The sequence below is a fragment of the Cryptotermes secundus genome, unplaced genomic scaffold, assembly GCF_002891405.2.
Source record: "Cryptotermes secundus unplaced genomic scaffold, Csec_1.0 scaffold399, whole genome shotgun sequence".
Taxonomy (NCBI): Eukaryota; Metazoa; Arthropoda; class Insecta; order Blattodea; family Kalotermitidae; genus Cryptotermes; species Cryptotermes secundus.
Genome location: NW_019727096.1, coordinates 1150368 through 1174582, shown reverse-complemented (window position 1 = coordinate 1174582; position 24215 = coordinate 1150368). Strand labels below are relative to the sequence as shown.

The window sequence follows — 24215 nt, the reverse complement described above, 5'->3', positions numbered from 1 at the left end:
AGAATTTATTTAAACGTGGAAGGAAATAAATTACTGTCTTAATAGTATGCATCCTGTTGTGTGTTATAAACAAGGTACATAAAATGTATATATAAAAGTATACAGTCTACACAACAATATCCTGTATTTAAGACAAAGTAGACACTGTCGTATCAACATTTGCTTTTATTGACGCTACATGTTTCGACTCTTATACTGGGTCATCATCAGGCGTACAATGATACCAGATTTAGTTGTTGAATTACATCTGGCTATTTGTACTAATTCTTCAATAAGGATCCTTATTGTGCTCTTGAGAGTTTTCTTAAATGCATAAATTGAACTTTCAGTTGACATTTTAAAATACTCAGATAATAAAATTAAAAAAATTAGAGACTAAAGATTAAAACATAAAAATTAAAATTGTACTAAAATGGAAATTAAATATTTTGTGATAAATCTTTTTAATACTTTGTAAAGTACTGCGACTGTCCCATATCTGCAGCCTCGCAAACAAATAACTTAATACAAATTTGGCCTGAGCCTTATAAACGCCTTTGCTTGGCGACATGCCAGAAGATAGGAGACTTAATTGTTGGCATGAAACTTATAATTCATCCTTTCTAGACTGGCCACAGAGGAACTATAACTTTGGCCGCGCCATAGCTCAAGCGGTTAGTCGCTGGCTTCCCACTGTGGCGGCCCGGGTTCGATCCCGGGTCTGGTCAAGTGGGACTTGTGGTAGACAAAGTGGCGCTGGGGCAGATTTTCTCCAAGTACTTCGGTTTCCCTTGCCAATCTTCGTTCCACCAATTGCTCCACAATCACCCTCACCTATCATCTGGGGCTGGTACAATAGGCCAGAAGTGGCCGCAGTACAAAGGACTTAGTCCCACTCCACTAGCAATAAAAAACTATAACTTTCCTCAACCGAATTCAGCCATTTTGTCATAAAACCGTATTAACTGTTCTATAATTGGAGAACAAACCTTGCTTAATTAAAGCAATCCATACCAAATAGTTTATTCATGAGATGCAGAATATATTTTTGCGCGTACATGTGCGCAAAAAAGAGGGAAACATGGAACGCTGGAGACTACAGTTTAAATCGTGTGTTCATGTATAAGAAGTTAGCCCATTTTGGCAACTGGTTTTGAATTTGTTGACATAATTTGCGGATTCTGCTGGAAAATGGTGCATAAAATCTTCTCGATTTAAAAATTTAAATACATAAAATATAATTTCTGATAAAATTTCTCGCTGTTTTGGTTCGATCCTTTGTACTATTATTCGAATATCATCTCCTGAATTTCACGAATATAAAGTTATTTATTTAAGGATATAATGCAATGAGCCCGGTGAAAGGTAAATGATGTTTCGAAGGAATATATCGCCTCCATCATCAAAAAAGTTTCTCTCGTTAGTGTAGCACTAATGCTGATTCGTATTCAATATGCTCTCGGTTGGAATTTAGGCTGGTAGACCGACTATTCTGACTGAGGTTTTCTTGTTTTCTTTTTCTAAGTTCTACCAGACAAATTCTGGGACAGTATCTCGACTGTAACATAGCCACTTCTTTCCATGCTCCGTTTCAGTTCACCGGGATGTGTTCCTATGATTCAATCCTATGCAGTCTACTGACTGAGACGTTTGCAGGGTGAGGGAGGGACAGAAACAGAATATAGTGACCACTAGCGTACTTGTGTAGTGGCCAGCTGAACTGAACTAAAGCAAGTTACATCTCTGGAGTGCAACACATCATTTCAGCAGTGAAACGAGTACAACATTGCGCCTGATGAAGGCAGTGACATGGAACTTGCACACACACAATACAATATGTATTGAATGTGTTGGTTCAGGTAGTAGTTGCTGATTCAGGCTGCTAAGGCGCCTCTCATGGCTCCGACTCGCAACTCTCAAGATTAGAGTCTTGTACTATAGATACTGACCACATAGTAAAATAACTCACACAGACAAGAACTTTTTCGATTCTCTCTGTCATTAATTTTATACCGTGTCTAAAACTTCCTTGGCGATGGGTCATCAAGTGACGTAGGTTATTACATTATTAGAGCTTTGCCATATTGTGACATGATGCCCAAAAGCCGGAATAACGAAGGTAGAACAGACGTTCATTGCTAGGCAAGGACTCGTAAACATATTCCCGCAACAACGAATACGCAAGCTACAATCGAATATCTTCCGTTGTTATGCAACGACGCTGTAAACACGCCTTACCAACAATAGAGAGACTGTGTTTTCTGCGTTTTCCGTGCAAAGTCGTTATACGGGACAGTTACGAAGCTGGAAGCATCAGTATAGAATAGAGTTGAGTCTTCGGAATTCGTAGTTGAAGAATAATGGCAAGATAGGAATTAAGTGATGAAAAGAAGACTTCATTCATGTATAATCTGAAGAGACAGACTGCTATAAATCCGTTGCCAGGATACGATAAGTGCACACTGCGAAACATAGTGTGTGTGTGCAACGGTGAACTTTAAAGTGTGTAGATCAGCAATAGCGCTGTATTGCCTGTAGTTCCGAGTGCTGTGTATAAGTCATCAATAAATCCAATCATCCACTCCAAAACCCGTCTTATAACTCACGCAAAGCCCCTGCATCTAATATGATGGGAACCAAAAACGCCAGACTGGAGATCTCGTTGGAAAACTGACAACTTTTCGTCCGTAAGGTTGCTCACTCAAGGTATGACGTTCCTTCAAAGATGTTTAAGGCTGACAATAAAATAACGAAACTCGGGATAATGCTTTTTCATTTTATAGTTGAACAAACTGATGGGTAGTAAGGGTAGCATTTTGGTAGCCATGAGAGAGAGTGAATGTAGTATTTGTAGTACTGCATCAATTTCAACGGGTCCCATGTTATAGAGGCAGGTCAAACCCGAGGGTTGTATTGTAACATGATATCGAATTTGGCATAGTGGGAGTAAGGTTGGGCTGGAGGTTTTTGGACGGGGAGGGGGTATGGAACCTGTGTGGAGGGGAGAGTAGTGTTGTTCGCTCGGCTATCGGAATTCAATAGTAGCTCAACAGGGAGCTGATACGTAGTTTGGATGAAATTGTGGTGGCTTGTTTGTTTTATGTCGAGTCCGCTAACTTTTGGAGATGAACCCCTGACAGCATTAGTCTTCTACCTAACCATAAGCATTTAGTGCATATTATCGGTGTAATAAATACTTCCGTAAATGAAAAATTTCATAAGATCAGTCACGGTATTTCACAGTGTAAATATTTTATAATATAAAAGCCATCGATATGTACATTATCCATTACTAATACTATTTTCTGTTAATTCAGTCAACCCTTCATAATCGCCTCCAATATCCTGCATAAAGCCAGGTACTCCAAAATTCATGTAACACTGAACCAAGAGGGAGAAATTGAGAGGAAGAATGCACGTATTGGCAAACAGGTTACGTACACCATTATACAGTTAGTATGGACTTTAAAAATTACGTAGAAACATGTGAAAATAAATTATAAAAAAAACACATATAACCACTGTATAATTGTTTAGCCTATTTTCCTTATTTTTACAAAATGAAAGGAGGCTTATGAAATCTCCCTGATGTCTGTCTGTGTATCCGTCTGAGTCTGTCCCATTTGTCTGTGTATCAGCCTAATTTTTGTTACGAGGCTTATGAGATCAATTTGTTCTCTGTGTCCCGTCAACCAAATTTTGAGGATTGTGATGTTTGCGANGCGTGCGCTCGTGCCCCCCCCCCCCCCCCCAATCGTTCCTATGCAACGGGCTGCCTATATCTGTGCCCCTCCACCGAATTTTCTTGATTTCTATGTGGTCCTTGTCGTACCAAAGGAAAGTAGGCGATTAGTTCTTCCCAGAACTTCTTGTTACGAATTAATTTACTACGCAGTCAATATTTAGGTGATACAACATCGTATTGCAGGATGACTGATGAATTGCTATGAGTTAGGACGGAACTGGTTGTCACATAATCAAGGTACTGTCCCGAAATTTGCCTGAAGGGGCTGAGGAAAATTATGGAAGCCTTCAATAGAAACAACGGGTATCCAAGAGGAGATTTTAACCGGGGATTTCCTGAATACAAGGGCGTTGCTATTAGCTCCAGATTGATCTGTAATCAATGCATACGAATAATTCAGTTGTTCCACCTGTCTTAACGCAGAATCTGCGGGGAGATTAAATTATCTTAAAGGTAAAGAAAATGGTGTCCTCTGGGATGTGAAGTTTGTGACATCGGTTGGAGGAACATCTATCTATCTATCTATCTATCTATCTATCTATCTATCTATCTATCTATCTATCTATCTATCTATCTATCTATCTATCTATCTATCTATCTAATCTATCTAATCTATCTATCTGTCTATCTGTCTGTCTGTCTGTCTGTCTGTCTGTCTATCTATCTATCTATCTATCTCTAGAGCCCTTTGTTGGACCTTGGCCGCTTTTTCGGCGTCTTGACCTTTTTTACGAAGCCTGTAGGGCTCTTTGGACGGGGGATGAACCCGACACAAGGCCGCTGCCTACACACAGAACATAAAAACATAATAAACGCATACACACGTTATGCCCCTAGTGGGATTCGAACACATGATCCCAGTGTTTGACCGTACGGATACTGTGGACGGTAGTAGGAAGAATACACTGCATACGTACATAGAGTAAGTTTATTTTCTACCCTGAAGATAGAAGCAGCATATTCATCCTATCTGTTACCTACCTACTGCGCTACGTAATGTCAAGTCCCAGAATACAACAATCTTCACGGTCGGCGCAGTAAGAACCTGAAATCCCACACAGATATTTTTATTCCTTTTGTTGCGATTTTCTTGCTCCCAACTTCACATGAACAGACACATCCTCCACCCCCCCCCCCCCCCCCCCACAAAACAAATAATGAAGCGGCCGTTACGAAAAATGAAAACTTTAAGTGCAGAAATATGGAAGATACAAAAGAGAAATATATCTTGCTTTCAAGAGTGTTCATCTAAAGAAAGTTGGATTATGTAAATCTCACGCACCATGCAGAAAGATAACGTTTTTAAATAATCTTCTATACAATATGTAAGTTTCTAAAGAACGTTTAAAGATGAAATCGCAGATCCTGTACCTAAGCTCTTTCCTGTACAATATCTTGTACAACAAGATCAAGCGCACTACCGAACGCATGAGAACATGTTGGGCTGCTGTACACAAGCAGTTAAGTAGCTTTTGCAGACAAATAAACTATTTAGCGATAGGTCTGCATGATGTCGTCTAGTCTGGCAAGTTCCCCATCTTCGGAATTAAAAAGTAAGCCGACTGGTTTTTACTGACAATTGGCGTGACTTTTCTTCGGCCATGAAGATGGAGGCATTGTGTCTCTTCGAAATGCCAGTGAATGTCCACCAGACTGCACGGAAGCATATCTTCATGTACTGATGAATTATTTAAGGAGAAAGCCTCATGTTTCTTGCTGTTTCTTGCTAATTCCTTTAGCATACTCTTCGGTCCTCAAGAGGGAGTACGTATCTCCGAAACGTCGCTGAACTTCTGCCCCACTAGATAGCTCCAGATGGCAGAAGAGAGTAATCTTCGAATGGCTATTAATTTGGTAGACGCGACCTCGAGTCTCGGCTTGATATACAGAAAATGAAAGTTCATCGCCGCTTCAATAAGAAGACAGGAAACGTATGTGTAATTAACATTTGAGGCGTGTTCAGATATGTCATCCTGATGACATATCCTAATTTTTTTCGTCTTTGTGTACAAAGTTTTATATTATTTTATCAATATTCCAGCTTGAATTAAATATAGGGAAAAATTAATGTGCTTCCCTCAGTAGAGGATCACAGAACATACATAAAATCGAATATATTTCACATTAGATCAAATACGTAGAACAAACGAATGACGGCATGAATTTAAAGTTAAAGATGCTTCACTTCAGTCGCCATAAGATTAAATTATAACTTTATCTTTGCCATCTAAATTCTATTAAAAGTGAGTGTAGGTCGAAACAAAAGACTGGATCTTCAGAATATAAATACTAGACTTATTCCTCAAACAATGTTTTCTAGAACTATTTCAACATATTTAAACAGCATGTCACAGCTTAAATACTCTCTGAAGTTCACGAATTAAACCAAATATGGACACAATATCGCAGAATAATAGGCGATATAATTAAATCACAGGAGCCACGGCAATCGATATTTATCGATCCCTTTCCAAAAGGGCTTCTTTCCAAGTAATGTCAATATGCAAAGAACTACAGGTTTTAAGGGGGCATAGTACTCAATTAAACGAGCAAGAAATTACCAGTAAACGTGCGTCCAGGACCCGATGCCTGCTGAGATATGGGCGTGTTCGTGTGATCTCTACAGCAGATGCTCTGTGTGATTTCACTTCATTTCAACACAACTTTCAGCTCTTCATCACAGAAGTGCGCAATCTGCCGAAAATTCCTAGTTTCATTCTCATCTCCCTACGGACATTCTCAACTTGTTGCTGCAATACCTCTAAATCACTGATCGGCGCTGAATACACCAAAGTCTTCAGGTGTCCCCAAAGCCGAACATCCAGAGGATTCAGGTCAGGAGATCGGGCAGGCCAGTTGACTGGGCCTCCGCGTCATATCCACTATTCACCGAAAGTCTGGTTCAGATGCTGTCTGGCAGTGGGCAGATTATGAGGTGGTGTCCTATCATACATGAACCACATGTGTTGTTGTTGATGAAGAGACATATGTTCCAAGATTACTGTTAAATCATCCGGCAATAATATACTGATATATGAATGTTCTCGTTATGGTTTAGGGACTAGCTTTATCGATTGGGCCCAACTGACTAGGTTTTACCTGAAGACGGAGATCGAATACAGTCTCCGAAACGATATATATTTTAAATAAAAAGAGGACGATGTATAATGTCCAGAAACATAAAACTTTTACTCTATTTTATTATTAAAAAGCATTGTTGCACTTGATGGAATTCAACCCTAATTTTACTTCTAGGCTTAAACGTAAGTTTGTAAGCAAAACATGTGGCTGTTACTCCTGTTGGAAAGCATCTTAGCGGCACCAGTGATTTGGGACAGGTGACTCAATTCAATCATACGGAACTGTAGTTTTGTTTATGACACTCGATATTTATAACACAAAAGAACGAATCAGTTACTTACAAAGTTGACTCACTGCAAGGTAAGCGACTCAGTTCAGTTACAGGCAGTCGCTACTAAGTTTATGACATTCGAAACTGAATAAGACCAGACAATGCATCAGTTACAAAGTTGACTCACTTCAAAACTTCGCTATGTTATGTGAAAACTGATACTTTAACAATGGAAAACAGTTCCTCTTAAGCAATACTGGTAAGCTTAGTTCCATTCCATTAAATGACATGCAGTTTACAAGGAAAACCCGATAACAGAGTACGTGGAACATTACAGCCTCCGATTACACTATACAGGTTTGTAAAGTCACGTTTACGACTGTTGTGTACAGGTTGTAAATACACGTATATTTCTCACAGCTCGTTTCTCGTGGAAAGGGGACCGAGCGAGGCAAGATAACATCTTGACAACATGCGGTTATACGCATTTGCGTGTTTTCCTCTGATGAAAATGGTATATGAATTTACACCGAAATTATAAATATCTCCAGGAATAGTTATACCGCAAGCAGTCCAGATTAAATGTTGTCAACAACAGTCCCATAACATGCTTATAAGGCATGCAAGAATATACCGTCTACACAACACTGCTGTATCAACATTTGTTATATTAAAGCTTTTATGGACGCGACATGTTTCGGCTCCTATATCAGGCCATCATCAGGCGTACAGTGTTCGGCTTTAAGCTGCTGAACTGCATCCAATTATCATTATGATAATTATGATAATTGGATGCTGCTGAACTGCACCCAATTATCATTATGATATTATGATAATTGGATGCAGTTCAGCAGCTTAAAGCCGAACACTGTACGCCTGATGATGGCCTGATACAGGAGCCGAAACATGTCGCGTCCATAAAAGCTTTTATATAACAAATGTTGATACAGGAGTGTTGTGTAGACGGTATATTCTTGCATGCTTTCTATCTTATGTGAGACACACAACAGGATGCAAACTATTAAGAACAGTCCCATAAATTTACATACATTACAGCGGTCACTGAGCGAGTTGCTCTAGCAGTAACGCTCTAGGTTTCTAATCCTCAGGTGATCGGTTCGAATCTCGGCCGGGACATTGACTGTCCTGATTGGGGGTTTAGTGGTCTTCCTCAGCCCCTCCAGATGAATGCTAGAACAGCATCTTCAAAGGAGTGGCGGACAATTCCTTCTCCACCATTTTCAGTTCACCATTCACTAATCATCTACTTGCTATCAGCTTCACGCTAGTTCCTTGCTTGGTTTATTTTTCCACCCTGAAGATGGAGGCGACATGTTCCTCCGAAACGTCGAATGACTTTCGACGGACCACATAACCATCGCTGTGAGAACCTCAAATCACACAATCATCCCACAATTTGACGCTCCTGATAGTGTTAAATAGACCACAAATAAGAAAGAAATGTGTGAAGACGGGAGTTGAGCGGTACTACTGTAGGCCTGTGTTCAGGGCGGACATTAGTACTATGACATTGCAGTGCAGTGCAGTGCAGCATCGATAATCTAAAACTAATTAAAGCTCCGATGTGTTCGGAATGTCCATTCGTTCGGATTACTGGATTTCAAACAAAAAACTGAAATAATATTTGACAAAATTACTTATTAAAAATGGAGCTATCGCTATAGCGACGGGAGACAGGCTGGACGACAGAGGTCGGAGTGCGAGTCCCGGTAGGGTCAAGAATCTTCTCATCTCCACGTCGTCCAGACTGGCTCTGGTGACCACCCAGCCGCCTACCCAATTTGCACCAGGCCTCCTTCCTCGGGGGTAAAGCGGCCAGGGCGTGGAGCTGACCACTCACCTCAAACTAATGCCGAGGTCAAGAAAACGTGGATCGATACATCCATTCCCCTTCAAGTCTTCATGGCGTAGTGCTTAACTAGCTAAGCACAGAGACAACTTTACCGTTACCTTATCTTACTTACTGTTTGGAGCTTACCTCCTGATAATGACGATTGCTTCTAGTGGACTGTATTATGTAACACTTACTTTACTCAACTAGAACTATGAACTTTCACACACTGTACTTGCTCAAATGTTACACCACTAATGGCTGCAAGACGGAAGTCAAAAAGAGAGACAGAAGAAGAGAGAGAACAGACTCGAACATTAGATATATGACCAACCCTGCTAACCTAACGATAAAACCAAACTCCGTGGCATGTAGTCCGCGAGTGAACTATGCCAACCAAACCCTTATTAAAAATATATAGTTCCATTTTACACCTGAATAACGACTGGAACCCGCGTACATCCGACTACACGTCGGTCTCGGAGCAAGGGGTAACCGGTTACATCTCTCAGTACCGCCCAGAGAGGCAGGCACGTTGACACATATCACTTTTCGCAAGAATTCATTTTTACGGCAAGAAAGAAAAGTAATTAGATTAAGTTTATAATTTTTGGTCATAACTTTTGGAGGTACTGTAAGCCACTTCGGATAACTGGCAGTCCACTGGTTCCACTGTGTATTGTCAGCCTTTATTCCTAAAGCAGGCTTATGCAATCTCCAACATATCTGAGTATCACCCCACTATCAACTTCTGAATGCCTCAACCAGCCTTTATTAAAATATGTATGAAAATCATGGCAATTGAGCCCATCTCAACGGCGTGCTTCATAAATCCCTCCCGTCAGTCTAAATGTGTCTGTATGCGTTCCCGCGGCAACACATACACGCGCCAATAGATGAACTGTTGGACTCCTCATTTGCTACGCCGTCCCTGTCTTATCAAACGAGAGTCTGTGGGTCTGTTTGTATATCCTCCACCCATCCTATCTTCAGACGATGTTACCTAAGGACCATGACCGTAAGGTTTCAGTTAAAAAAAAATATCTCTGGCAGTGAGTTTCAAGGAGCTCTGGCGCTAAGACGAAATTATTGGCGATAAACCGCCAGCTGTAAAGTAACTCTGACTGACTGTGTGTTCCCCTGTCGTTGCTAGCTAACAACTCGGTAAAGACGTTCCTGCGGCATTGAAGAATTGTTGTAGGAGTCGTTTTCTATGCGGTTCGTGTCTTATCAAAGGAAAGTAGGCGACTAACTCTTCCCACAACTTGTTGTTAGCAGGGTTGACTTTCGGGTTCTGCTACCATAACGTTTTATTCACTGAGCCAATTTTGTGGCTCTAAAACGGGCACCGGGGGGCGCAGTAGAATGCTCAGGCAGTCGGACTGTTGCGACAGCAAGACCGCCTTCACGTACTGCATCCGATAGATGGGAAAACATCGTCCAATTCCAGAGATGAGAGAAAAAAACGTATTCAGTGAAATGGAACGAGGTTCTGAGTGGCCAACATGAGCCCACCTATCCGTCCGTCTGTATTTCTGCATCCATATCACACATTCATATTCAGCTTCTGCGCCACTGCTTCTGTTCTGTGCGCCCGGAAACAAACGAAAATTCCGGGAACAGCTTTTACAAAATATGAAAAAAATAAAAAATAAATATGTTGCACGAAAATCTTATTTTCTAAATGGATCTCTATGGACGCACGCACGAACACACACACACATATATATATATATATATATATATCGAACCCAACAGGCTGATAGAGATATAAGGTTTTACACTCGGATTCAGGGAGTACTCAATTCGAATCTGAGCTGAGACATCGATTTGAGTGACTGAGATTTTCTGTAAATTCTTCAGTACTTTCAGGTAAATAGAGGGGCAGTACCTCGATCGGGCCACGAGTTCTTACTTCCGGATCCATCCCAATTCATCTGCAATCCCACCATCCGACGCTGTACTCTCTCGATAACGAAAGAATCTTCAAATAAAGAAAAAAAAAATTAATCGAAGATCTTCATTGTGTTTCGTAGTTTTCATAACAAAGAGATTTCTCTCTCTCTCTGTGGCTCTACAGCCCTTTGGACCTTGGCCGCTTTTTCAGTTTCTTAATCCTCTACACAGTTGGTAGGACTCCTTGGACAGGGGATCAGCCCGTCGCAAGGTAGGTACCCACACCAGGATAACACAAAATAGAATAAACACAGACACAGACATCCATGCTTTGAACGGGATTCGAACCCACGATCCCAATGTTCGAGCTAGCAAAGACAGTTCATGCCCTAGACCGAGTGACACCTGTGATCGTCTCACAGGGAGTATATCGGGAGCTATTCAGTTAAATGTTGCAAAAACGTTCTAACTACAGAATATGACAAAATAATGTACAAGAGCATACAAAACAAAGGAAACATTACGAAACTGAAGAACATAATTCTTTGTGCTGGCTACATTGAAAGAAGACATTCACATAGAGATCTCTTATTTTATTTAACTCGTAGCAATTTGTAGGGCAGGAACTTCCCCCTTGGCACTACAGCCCCAGTAGGCCTAGCTAGGCCTACCTCCATGAACTCCGTTCACTTCGGTTTTTCTAGATCTTACACATACGGTAGGACTCCTTGGGCGAGTGATCAGCTCGTCGCAAGGCCTCTACCTGTACACAAACACAGAAAAACACACAGAAACATCCATGCCCTGAGTGGGATTCGAACCCACGATCCCGGCTTCCGAGCGAGCGAAGACAGTGCATGCCTTAGACCGCTCGGCTACCGTGACCGGCTTGGGCAGGCACTTACTGCAATTAATAACTGACACGATTCAGTTTTTCTGTTGCGTTCACAGCAAATAGCTGCAAGGATGCGCCCACTAGCTTTGCCTTGTATGTCTGTCTGTACGTCGGTCCACATGTAACAACTTGTGAATCGATGTAAAGAATTATCAGCAAATAGTACATAGGCAAAATATTACAGAAACCTGTCGATATACTTATGTAAGGCGTCTGGTATTGCGGTCCGATATTAATCAAAACTGAATACGTCGACAAACGTTTGCAGACGTCCCCGGTATCAATGTCGGATTGAAGGTCTGAATACGTCGGCAAACTTTCGCGGACGTCCCCGGTATCAACGTCGGATTGAAGGTCTGAATACGTCGACAAACTTTCGCAGACGTCCCCGGTATCAATGTCGGATTGAAGGTCTGAATACGTCGGCAAACTTTCGCGGACGTCCCCGGTATCAACGTCGGATTGAAGGTCTGAATACGTCGACAAACTTTCGCAGACGTCCCCGGTATCAATGTCGGATTGAAGGCCCTCACCTGTGACTATGAAGAAAATCTTCTGGGACATAACGCGGTGTAGTCCGGTAGAATTTCGTAGGCGTTACAGTGGATCATACTTCTTCAATTTACAGAGTCGAGAGTAAAGCAAGCCAGAAACTAGCAAGACACAGGCATCAAGCTGAGAGCTAAGCTTGGTACTAGCTACCCTGAAGGAGGCAATATGTTCCTCCGAAACGTCAGTGAAGTTCTACTACATTACAAGGCGTTGCGTCTCAGACATACAGTAGTACCCTTTCTCCCAATGTCGTCGATTTTCGTAATATATTCACTCATTCTCGAGTTGTTGCATAAGGACAGGTGCTCAGACTGAGCTAATAGGAATACTGTGACGTATAGACCCGTTGTTAGGAAAAGACCTCGAAACAAACGAGGAGTGCAGCGAAAGAACAAAGGACCGTTTCTGAGCAGCGTCTTGGTAAACACGTTCCTGCGGAAACGAACACGCGTGAAACAATAGAAGAACGGTGTTTTCGATTTGGTCCGTGCAAAGTGGTTATGCAGAAGAGAATTGGGGCGATCCAGTTGGCACTTCAGTTTAGCTCTGCCAGGAAGGCTGAGAAGATACTACGCTATAGTTGAGTTGACAGTTGATAAGAGTTCAGTTGCTGCATATTCGCTGAACAAAAGTGACCTGAACGCGGGAAGCTGAAGAATCTCCATTGTTAGAAGCCGTTCTTAGGGAACGGTTGTTGAAGGCAGTGAAGGCTGGAGAAGACTTAGCGTGTAGTGATTCGTAAAGTGTGGAGATCAGCGATAGCCCTGTAATTACATGTAGTTCCGAATGGTGTGTACAAATGGTCAATAAATCCATTTGCCAATCCATATGCCGTCAATAATCACACCACCGCACATAAACGTGACAGTCTGTCAGGAGTGGGATACAGTCACGGCTCAACCCGGCAATATTTTTCCAGTTCTCCATTGAGATCGCGCTAAAACCGTACATTTTCTTACAGCAGATATATTAAGTTTCCCATTTACAAGACTGTGTTCCAGAATTGCCACCGAACAAACCCGTAGCAGCACTTTCTTTATTTGCATAAACACATTAATTCGTCTGCTTAATTTGTAGATAATTTTCGTGCGCAACCTAATGAAGACTCCTGCGAAATGCGCCATCTACCCCTTCTCACTTACAACCCAGAATATACGTACTAAAGAAATGTTTTGCTTTTCGCGTTGGCTTTAGTTGCTTTTCGGTCCGACTTGTGACTCAACCCTTGGCAGGAGTGAGAGGGGAATATGAAAATTTATGGCCACGCTTTGCTCGCGCTGTGCCACAACGTAACGCAGTGATCTTGCCATTTTCCTTATGTACGTACGGCTGACCACAAAGCTAGAGTACACATAGACTAAAGGCCAGTAGGAAGGTGCCGGCTGTACATAAATCAACTGTCGATATTCACAGGTGGAGAATGGACATACAGCCCCTCAGACATACTTGTATCACTCCAAACAATAACACTATCAACGTCACTGATCTTTCCGAAAGGGCATCCACTCCTTTCAGCTTTTTAAAATCTTTTTAACACTTTAGAGCCCCGTGATTATTACATGTACCACCAGTTTTAACATACTAAAATTCCGCATTCTGCCCACCCAATGTATTTTTCTGTTTGGTATGGTCCTCACAATAAACAGCATAAACCGAATGAGCTTTGTAGGGGAGACGTAGTGTATTTCCTGTGAGTTACGAACTGAATTTATAAGTATTATTTTGAAGAAAAGACTGAGTGGTCTGAAGGCTCCCACAGCCGTCAGACAATAAAATATGGTCATGAGTCCCGTGGAATTTGGGACCAAAAATCACTATGCTGGCGAGGACCAGCAGCAATTTAGCAGTCAGTCAGTCCGTCTATAAAGAGTTAAACTTTCTTAGTTAGAGGAAGTGAGCCTCTGCCCTTGAAAGTAGCATATTCTGTACAAATTTCAGTGGCGATTTTCAGGGTTATAACTATACTACTACTAAAAGATTATATCAACGTTAGTAGCCTGTGACTAGCTTTCTGGGAGTTGTCCATCGCTTGATATTCTTAATAACTGAATGTTTCACCGTTGGTTGGTCTAGACCTAATGGCTCTGTGATTGTGTTCGATAGCTGCAAGGTTCGGATCTCACCCGAGGCAATGGCTATCCTGATAGGAGCTCTATCGATATCACCTAATCGAGTAGGCATTTCACCTGACGACGGAGATAGAGTCCAGTCTCCTAACAGTAGCTTTAAATAAAAAACAGGACGATGGATAATGCCCAAAAAGTTAATAACTGAATTGGTAGGTTTCTTGTTTTTCGTCGGTCTCCCCAAGTAAATGCTGGGATAGTATCTTGATTATGCCATGTGGAACAAAGCGGCAGTGAAATATTTCATAGCATGTTTGCACATTCGGAATGTCCCTGGAGTGACTGGAGGAAACTACGAAAGTATCTCAGAACGCTCACGATCTCTTTCGGCGAAAATAATTTATTTCACTTTTTCTTCCTTCATTCCTTTTCTTCATTTCTTTATCATTTTTGTTACTTTTACTATCTCCCATAATCCTTTTGAGGTGCCTATTTTGTAAAGTGACGGTTCGCCATTAATCCTGTGCAGCCTACAAAATTCGGTTGATTTAAAGGTAAAAAAAAAAGCTATCCCTGCAACAGGCCGTGAAGGCTCATAGGGTTGTTAGACGTCGGGGTTCCCATATTTTCTCTATATAATCGGCTCAAAGTTGGCGGTGAGGTTATCAGCCTTACGCGCCGGCAGCCCTTTATCCCCCAGGAAGATTCCTGGTACTCATTTCCGTTAGAGGCTGAGTCGACCCTAGGGCCATAGTGCTGCTGGAAGGATTAGGTCAATTGAAAAAATCTACCTCAACGGGACTGGAACCCGCGACCTTCCGGATTACAGCACAGTGCCTCAACCAACTACGCTATTGTGTGTCTCCATTTAATTTCAATATTGTTCTAAAAGGCGACATGAAAAGAAAACAGTTCCAACATCCCGCAACCTTCTTAAACGAGGCTCCTTTCATTCTAACACACAGAAACCCCTTAATATAAGTTTCTAAATTGCAAATGTGGATCTTCTGAGATAAGAAGAAACGAATAACTGAAAACCAACATCCGGCCAACTCATTCCAACAATACACTTCATGATAGAAGAGTTCCATTTTCTGGGATACAACGTCGTGAAGTCCGTTCAAAGTCAAACGACGTTTCGGAGGAACATATTGCCTCCATCTTCAAGGTCAAAGAATAAGTCGAGAGAAAAACCAACGTGAAAGCGTGGCAAGTAGAGCAAGCAGATGGGTTGACATGTTCCTCCGAAACGTAGGTTGACTTTCAACGAACCACACCGCGTTATATTCCAGAAGACAGAACTCCCCATAAACATCGCTTTGAGAGCCTCCCATCCTGCAAAGTTCATGGTAGATTCCGCGTGTAATATAAGTCTGATATGTGTTACATTAAAGCAGTTTATGTAAATAACGCCATTACAGAACTGCAGTAATCAACTACATCAACGCCATCTGTTAGACAATGAAAGTGCTGCGTCCTCCATTCAGGTGAAAACCACAGACATTACGAAGGTGGAAATTTGGCTTTATGTATAAGATGTAGGCTCACTTATGTGTGCTTTCCAAACATAAACCAGTTTACACGAAGACGAGAGCAATACGTTTCAACTTCACTTCATCATACGTACTATCCTTGTTCCACACGCAGTACTTTCCCAGAGAGTGAATGTGGCCAGTGCGTGAAACTCACCATCTGTGCCAAAATAAGTTACTATGAATATGATTATTTATTACCGACACTAACCTACTATTAATCATTAGTATAGGCCTATTACAGAACTTGTGTGAGGAAAGCAACCACTTGGAAAACCAAGACAGAAATGAGAGAATAAAATGGGTACTTATTTAAGAAATAGCTTAGGGCATAATGTGATATTCTGAGTTTGAAGACACGCAACTGAAAAGCCAGACAGAAACATTTGTTGATGAGGACCGATTATGTGAGAAATGAAGAAGTGTTAATTAGAGTCAGTGAGCAGAGGAATATCCTACACGAAATAAGAAAACGGAAGGCTAATTGGTTGGTCATGTTTTACGCGGAAACTGCCTTCTAAAAGAAGTTATCGAAAGAAAGATAGAGGGGCGGATAGAAGTGACAAGAAGACGAGGAAGAAGACGTAAGAAGATGCTGGATGACCTTGGGGACAGAAGAGGATACTGTCATTTGAAGGAGAAAGCTCTAGATCGCATTAAGTGGAGGAATTGTTTTGGAAGAGACTGTGGACCTGTCGTCTTGACAGATTACTGATGATGATGATGATGATGATGATGATGATGATGACTCCTGTATACGGTAGACGTCAGATTCTAGCAGAGCGTGCAGCTGAATGAAGTACATGTTCCGAGTCTGAATGTAGCTACAATTCATGTCATGTCGATGCAACAAAGAATCTACACGTCAAGAAGAAGGAACTGCAGCGTCTAAAATTATGACCGCTGCCGCTCTGATACGACATTTTGAACTGCGGGAGCGCATTACATACACATTAACATCGGTACACACCCACTTTTCATTCCTCAAACAACAGGAATTGTGTTACGATATGCTGTCCTGACATCCAATCACATTCTCCTTTCATGCTTGTTCTTGTATCTGAACATTGCGCTGACATAATAAAATCTTAGCTGCTAAAGGACTGTGTACATAACCTCACTGTAGCTATCACGGTTTCCTCGTTAGGCCAATTGTATGGAAATCATTAATTATTAATCAGTTCCACCTCACAGCTGGTCTCACAGCACGAGAAGTACAAATAAACATGATTCAGACGTGACCTTCACAGCGAAAGAACTTGGACTATTTGACGATCTTACACATTATATCATATAAATAGGGGCATACGCTGTTTATTCGTGGGTTATTTTACTACACCGACGGAATCCAGATTCTGCGGTGTCAAATGGTATGACGACTGGTGACGTGAAGATTGGATCGAAGCGGGCATAGTTTACTAAAGGTTTTAGCCCGGCATATTCCTGGACGAATGAGGAAAATCATGGAAAGTCCTGCCAGAGTAGCCTGTGCCCCTGTCGAACACTTCCTGAACAAGAACCTAGAGCCTTACCTGTACATACACCCGTTCGACTTCTGTAGTAATGATCCTCTATGTACGCAAACCTATGCGTCTACAGCATATATGGTTGTCAGTTGATATCGATACATCAATAGGATATGTCGAAAAAAAAATGACCAGACATCGATTCAGCGTAATTCCTTGGTGGCAAAACTGCTGAAAACTCGGAAATCCGTCCATTATATCCCATTTCGAGATGTTTCACTCCATTATTAGGAGCAGATAAAAATATAAGCAAGTTTTAACCATGACAGTTAGTGTAACTTGTGTAAAGGCAATATAGAACTGAATCCTATTAATAATTCAACATACATATTTAACTAACCCTTTAGAAATTGAAAATCTTCTAAATAGTATATAAAAATTCAGTACGTACCTCCCAGGAAACACATTATTTCACCGCTACACAAATCTACTCTATGGGCATAACACAGAACTTTACTGGGTTAAAACAGGTTGTATGTATAGTGACCACTCGCCTTTAAAACGTTAAATTTAAAAATTCCAATATAATTTACCTATGTAAGTGCTGAGGCTTTTAATATATATAAAGACAGCATATATATTTATATTTAATTAGTCCTAGCAATTACAAAACTCTAAAGTTTAGAGCTTTGTAATTGCTACGTACCTAATTAAATATAAACCAAAACTTGAATATTATATGTTGTCTTTATATGTATTAAAAGCCTCAGCACTTACATAGGTACTTACATTCTTATTGGTTTAGAGTCTAAACCAATAAGAATGTTTCGATGTCGATATAAACATCTTCCATACTGGTACGGAATTCCACACGAACTGAAATAATTACGTATAAATTTCTTCCAGTCCAGTAAACACTAAAATATCTTTTCAAAATCCGAATACAGACAAGTGTACTTTATATAAGAACATCTGAAGAATTTAATTAAAATTCACTTACATAATAATTCTACCTGTCCTTGTACTGATGCCGAACTTAGTCACTCAGTGTCATGTAAGAACAGACTGTGTTTGAACAGTATTTCGGAATAAACTGCTAAAAAGATTAATACCGGGACTATTGATAAGTCACAAGAATCCCCATAACTTCGTTTAACTAATACGTGTATATGAAGGTCACGGTAGCCAAGCGGCCTAAGGCATGCACTGTCTTCCCTCGCTCGGACGCCGGGGCCGTGGGTTCGAATCACATTCAGGGCATGGATGTTTAGTATTTGTGTGTGTGTGTGTATGTGCATTTTTCTGTGTTTGTGTACAGGTAGAGGCCTTGCGACGAGCTGATCACCCGCCCAAGGAGTCCTACCGAATGTTTAAGATCTAGTAAACCGATGTGAAAAGGAGAGTTTCATGGAGGTAGACCAAGGCCCATATTGGGGCTGTACTGCCAAAGGAAAAAAAGAATATGTGTATACACACAATAGTTCCTAATAATAAAAATAAACAGTTTAAAATCGATTTTAAACAGCCCCATACTTTGTATGTGATACCGTTTCTGTATTTGTATGTACCTTGGTTAAAATACTGTCACGTGTAGGGGTTTGACTATAGACAGAATTTGGATTTGTGAATCTACACACTTTATAAATCACTAGAGCACACGCTGTCTTCTCAGTCTGCTTTCACTAGTCGTTTACTGGTAATGAATCTTAACAATGGAAATTCTTCAGCTTCTGTGCTCACGTCGTTACTGTCCGGCGAATCTCCCACAACTGAACTCACTGCTCCAACTGTCTGGTTATAACATCTTGGCACGGATCACACAGAAAACACTGTTCTTCTTTTGTTGCCTTCGTGTCCCTTGCAGCGGGAAAGTGTGTACTGAGCATTTGCCCAGAAACGGTCGTTGTTAATTCGTCTATCTCGCAGTCGTTGCATAGCAACGGCTGTACACGCTACAATATGTACAGGGATGTATAATATGCTACAGAAGTTAACATCATGGAAAGACCCTATTAGTAATATTTGTACCTGAAATCTCTTATTGACAATTCTAAACAGAAATATTCCGCCAAATCCATACCCGCCTCTATAATACGAAACCTCTATACAGGAGGTTTCCAGATCTTTCGACATGACGCTTCCCTTTTCTTTTTAAACATATCTTTACACACCCCTCCATTTTTTCTTGTTCTTAAATTAAAATGACCGTTCAAATTCGCGTTTATATTATTGTTCATGATCAATTGTTTCGTAAGTAGTACCATAAAAAACAGCGTAAAACATTAAAATTTAAAGAGCAATTTTTTCTTGCTTCTCTTACATTAAGTAGCCGGGGTAGCGTAGTCGGCTTGGTGACTGGCTACGTGCTGGACGACTGAGGGGTCGGAGTTCGAGTCCCGGTAGGTACAAGAATTTTCTCTTCTCCAACTCGTCCAGACCTGCTCTGGGATCCACCTCCAATGGGTATCGGGGGCTCTTTCCCCGGGGTAAAGCGGCCGGGGCGTGAAGTTGACCACTCACCTCTAGCTAGTGTCGAGGCCAAGAAAATGTGAATGCATACATCTACTCCCCCATAAGACATGACGTAGCGCTTAATTCGTTGAGCACAGGGACAGCTTTACCTTACCCCTTCTCTTTCATTGCTGACGAATACTGTCGCAAAAATGTCAAGATTTAAGATCTCTACTTGTTTTCTCATATTCTGATTAACAATTACGACCGATGGTTATGAAACACATGATTAAATGTAGTTAAGAATGCTATTTCAGCTGACTTTCACATTTTAACCGGTTTCTTTTGTCATGACTTCATGCCACCCTGGAACCTCCTCATGCACCACAGGTTAGGAACCACTGCTCTAGCCCACACTGCAGATCATGCTCAAGTGTATATACGTATTATATTTCAGCATCCTGTTACACTCACACAATATATATGGATAAATACCGTCTTAAGTGCAACAAATTTTATTGTAATTTTTACTTCTTTTCCTCCTCCACACTACATGTTTCGGCCCTAAATGGCCATCATCAGGTGTGTATCACTCACGTAGCTGTTACACTGCTTGTTAAAATTTAAAATTACCAGTCTTTCTAATTGTATAAAATCTTTGTTAATCTACACGCGTCGATTTGATTTTTAAATTAGCACTTTTTAAAACTTAATTCAAGTTAAAATGTCTATAAGATCTCTGTTCTTTCTTTTTCAAATTTTTAGTTAAAATTTTTCGGGGTACATGCCCTATATCTACGGTGCTGCAGCGGCCACTTCTTGTTTTTATCGTTGTTCATGTGTTGTTCAGTGTAGGCGCTCTCTGTGTGTGTCGCTGCTTATCTTTAATACGTTTGCTGATGATGGCCATTTAGGGCCGAAACATGTAGTGTGGAGGAGGAAAAGAAGTAAAAATTACAATAAAATTTGTTGCACTTAAGACGGTATTTATCCATATATAGTATATACGTATATGAAGAGCCACTCCATTCAATAAGGTTACGAATTCGAGAACAAAATCGTTATACACATCCTGGTTCCGAAACATCATGTAAAAAGACAGAGGAAAACTTTTCTACGTAATAAAACAGTTTGTTACACAATGTCTTTGTACTTTATATGATAAATGTGGCAGGGCACTGACCTTCCATGCTGTGGTCCCACGATGCCGAAGTCGTAAGCGGAACTCGCCGCAAGGTCCGAGTCAGGAATGGCCCCAGATTCGAGCCCAAGAGGCGCCTCGCCATTCACTGTAAGCACATCCACAAAAATAAGAGCCCTTAGCACCACTTCGTTCTGCTATCAAGACACAGTATTGTGGCAAGGTTGAGAGCTCTATTGCTACATGAGGCATGAATGTGAAACAGACTGAACCATAAATGCTTTTACTGTTATAAGTCCCCTAAAATCTTACACATTCCTGAAAGTCAGTTGCGAAACAACATATTGTGATTGTGCGCTCGGTAACGACAGTACGAAAACAGCAAAACGTACACGAAAGCATTATAAGCAGGTATTCACAAACGGGTCACCCACACAACAGTATTTCCGAACCTAAAAATGGTGTTCCGCTACATGTTTCGACCTTCAAGAGGTCATCATCAGACGCATTTACAAGAATTCAATTTTAGTTCTTGGATTGTATTTTAATATGGAACCATATTATTACAATTTGTTTTAGCTGATAGCGAATACCACCTTACTGTTAAATAAATAAACACACAATAAAATACTCTAATAATATAATATTTAATTCTGTTTAGATATCAACATTTATAACTCTTTATATGTATACGCAGTTTGGATTTTAATATTACAGAGAGGATGTAAAAGAAGCTGAAGTGAATTAAATCTTCTCGCTCCGGCCGTTTTTTCCCAGTGAAATAGACGCCAGTAGACAGGAACGTACGTAGATTCAATAAACTGTCTGGTGAATGTGGTAAAGAGACAGGCGCTGACGGAAATCGAAATCCGGTCGCTTAGTTCGTATCCTGCCAATTTGCCAACTCAGCTGCCAAGGAGCCAGAGAGAACGGCTGATGAGTACGACTGGTGTCACGTGTCAGCTGCGCAGTCGTGATCTCACCGCTGCACGGCGATGAAACTATAAACTTGATGCTGACACGCAGTAGATATCAGCCCTTGCTGCAGGTTCGTAAGAATTGCAGACATATTCGTGTCATTGTTGACGCAACAGATGAATCATAACCACAAATAAATAACCACTCCTTTGCATTCAGTAGGAACTTTTACACAGCAGATTGCTTCCTCTTTGCGACGTGCTGAAGAAAATCGCGTGAAATTAGAAACATACGCAGATACCAGTTAATCGACATGATATTGTCACATATTAAGGAGTTGCGTGACTTATAAAAGAGGATTTTGGATTTGATGATCGAATTTATTGGACCTTTATACAGCTTGTTACAAACAAACAAACTCCGTGGCTTTAGACCGCAAGAGAACTATACCGACTGAGCGACCGCCGCTTGTCGGCGAAGTTAGTGACAACTTTAGTGGATAAGGGATGTCGCGTGGTCAGAGCAACGAATCCCCAGGGCCGATAATTTACAATTTGTTACAACATTTCAAAAATCACTATATTCGACTGGACACACCCGACTTCTGATCACTCTAATCCTCCAATTGAACTGAACTATGACTGGCTCTATTCTGACTCGATTCTGATTGGACCTGATCTGGGTTTCCTAACGTCGGGACGGACGGACGGACGGACCGACCGACCGAGAAAACACCTTTCCAGCTTGTATCCAAGGAAATGGTTGTTGATCACCCGTACCCCGTATTCAAGGAAAGGTCTCCCAGTAACGGGCCCGTTTCCTAGAGTCCATCTGCACGGAGAGAAGAGAAAAATCTTGCACTGTCGGCAACCGAACCCGGGCGGTCCAGCATCCTGCCGAGTACAAGCCACGTGAGTAAGTGTGGGGTTAAATTTCTCGGCCCTAGAATTTGAAGTTGGTGATATTTTCAGAGCGATTTCCCTCGCTTAACATTCTCTCAGTTCTTGCAATGACCAACTCATAATTCGCTTAGCGGGGGGTGGAGTCCAGATGGGTCCACTCGGCACGGCGGCCACTGATTGGCCTACTGTATCTGCCCCGGGTGATTATGATGATGGAGAATTTGGTGGAACGAAGATTGGCAGGGGAAACAGAAGTACTCGGAGAAAACCTGCCCCCGCGCCACTTTGTCCACCACAAACCCAATTGACCAGACCCGGGATCGAACCCGGGCCGCCGCGGTGGGAAGCCAGCGACTAACCGCTTGAGCAATGGCGCGGCCCGATATGCCTCTTCCTTTTTTCCCCGTTGACGGCGGTAATGAGCATAAACTGCGGTCCTATAAACGCACATAAACATGAACGAGCTAAGAGATTCGGAAACGCGATCATCGCTTGGCCTAAGGTAAGCACGTGATATAAAAATGGCGTCTATTAACGATCCTGAAGACTATACATGTAGGTATTTTGTGGCTGTTTCTACGTGAGTCCACCCCACAGTTCGGGCTACTTCAGCAGTTGCAACGTAACTGCTAGACCTATTAGTTTCGACTGCGGTTACCACTTCCTTGGTGTTGTGACACTTATTAAACGGCCGACCATTAATCTCCTGAGACAGCTAGTTCCTCCCATCTGCGTACTAACAAACGACAAGTTTTACAACTCGCCAAGCAAGTAATAAGTCAGTTGCCCAGGGAAATTACCCGCAAAAGAACAAAGTACTGCAGTTGTGGTCCCAGTTAGCTTCACAATATGAGCTGATGTTAGCTGTTGGTTGACACCAGTGTTTCCTTGGCTCGACTGTCGGTGCTTACACTTACTTACTCATGGAGCTGAGCCCTTCTGGAGGAGCCGCCAATTCTGCAGCTACTCAAGAAGTTCCCAGCATTTTATGGAACCCGAAGGTTCATTACCGTGTTCACAAGAGCCCTCGACCGGTCCCTATCCTGGGCCAGATCAATCCAATCCATATCATCCCATCCTATCTCTCTAAGATCCATTTTATTATTGTCCACCCACCTACGCCTTGGTCTTCCCAGTGGTAACTTTCCTTCTGGTTTTCCCACCAATATCCTATACGCATTCGTCTCCCCCATTCGTGCTACATGCCCTGCCCACCTCATCCTCCTTGACTTGATCATTCTAATTATACTTGGAGAAGAGTACAAGTTATGACGCTCCTCATTGAGCAGTTTTCTCCAACCTCCTGTCACTTCATCCCTCTTCGGTCCAAATATTCTCAACACCCTGTTCTCAAACACCCTCAGTCTATGTTCCTCCCTTAATGTCAGAGACCAAGTTTCACACCCATACAGAACCACAGGCAAAATTATAGTAGAACATATATGTTTTTCACACAGAGATACTGAGT

General features: G+C 41.6%; 1 protein-coding gene across 1 annotated transcript in view; it reads right to left on the bottom strand.

The window, feature by feature from the left end:
• The window catches only part of LOC111864389 (discoidin domain-containing receptor 2), a gene marked incomplete in the record, with an annotated part of 500235 nt that overhangs the window by 197292 nt on the left and 278728 nt on the right, over positions 1-24215 (bottom strand). The window contains 1 exon segment of the mRNA XM_033751417.1: positions 20970-21075. Coding sequence (XP_033607308.1) covers positions 20970-21075 — 106 coding nt within the window.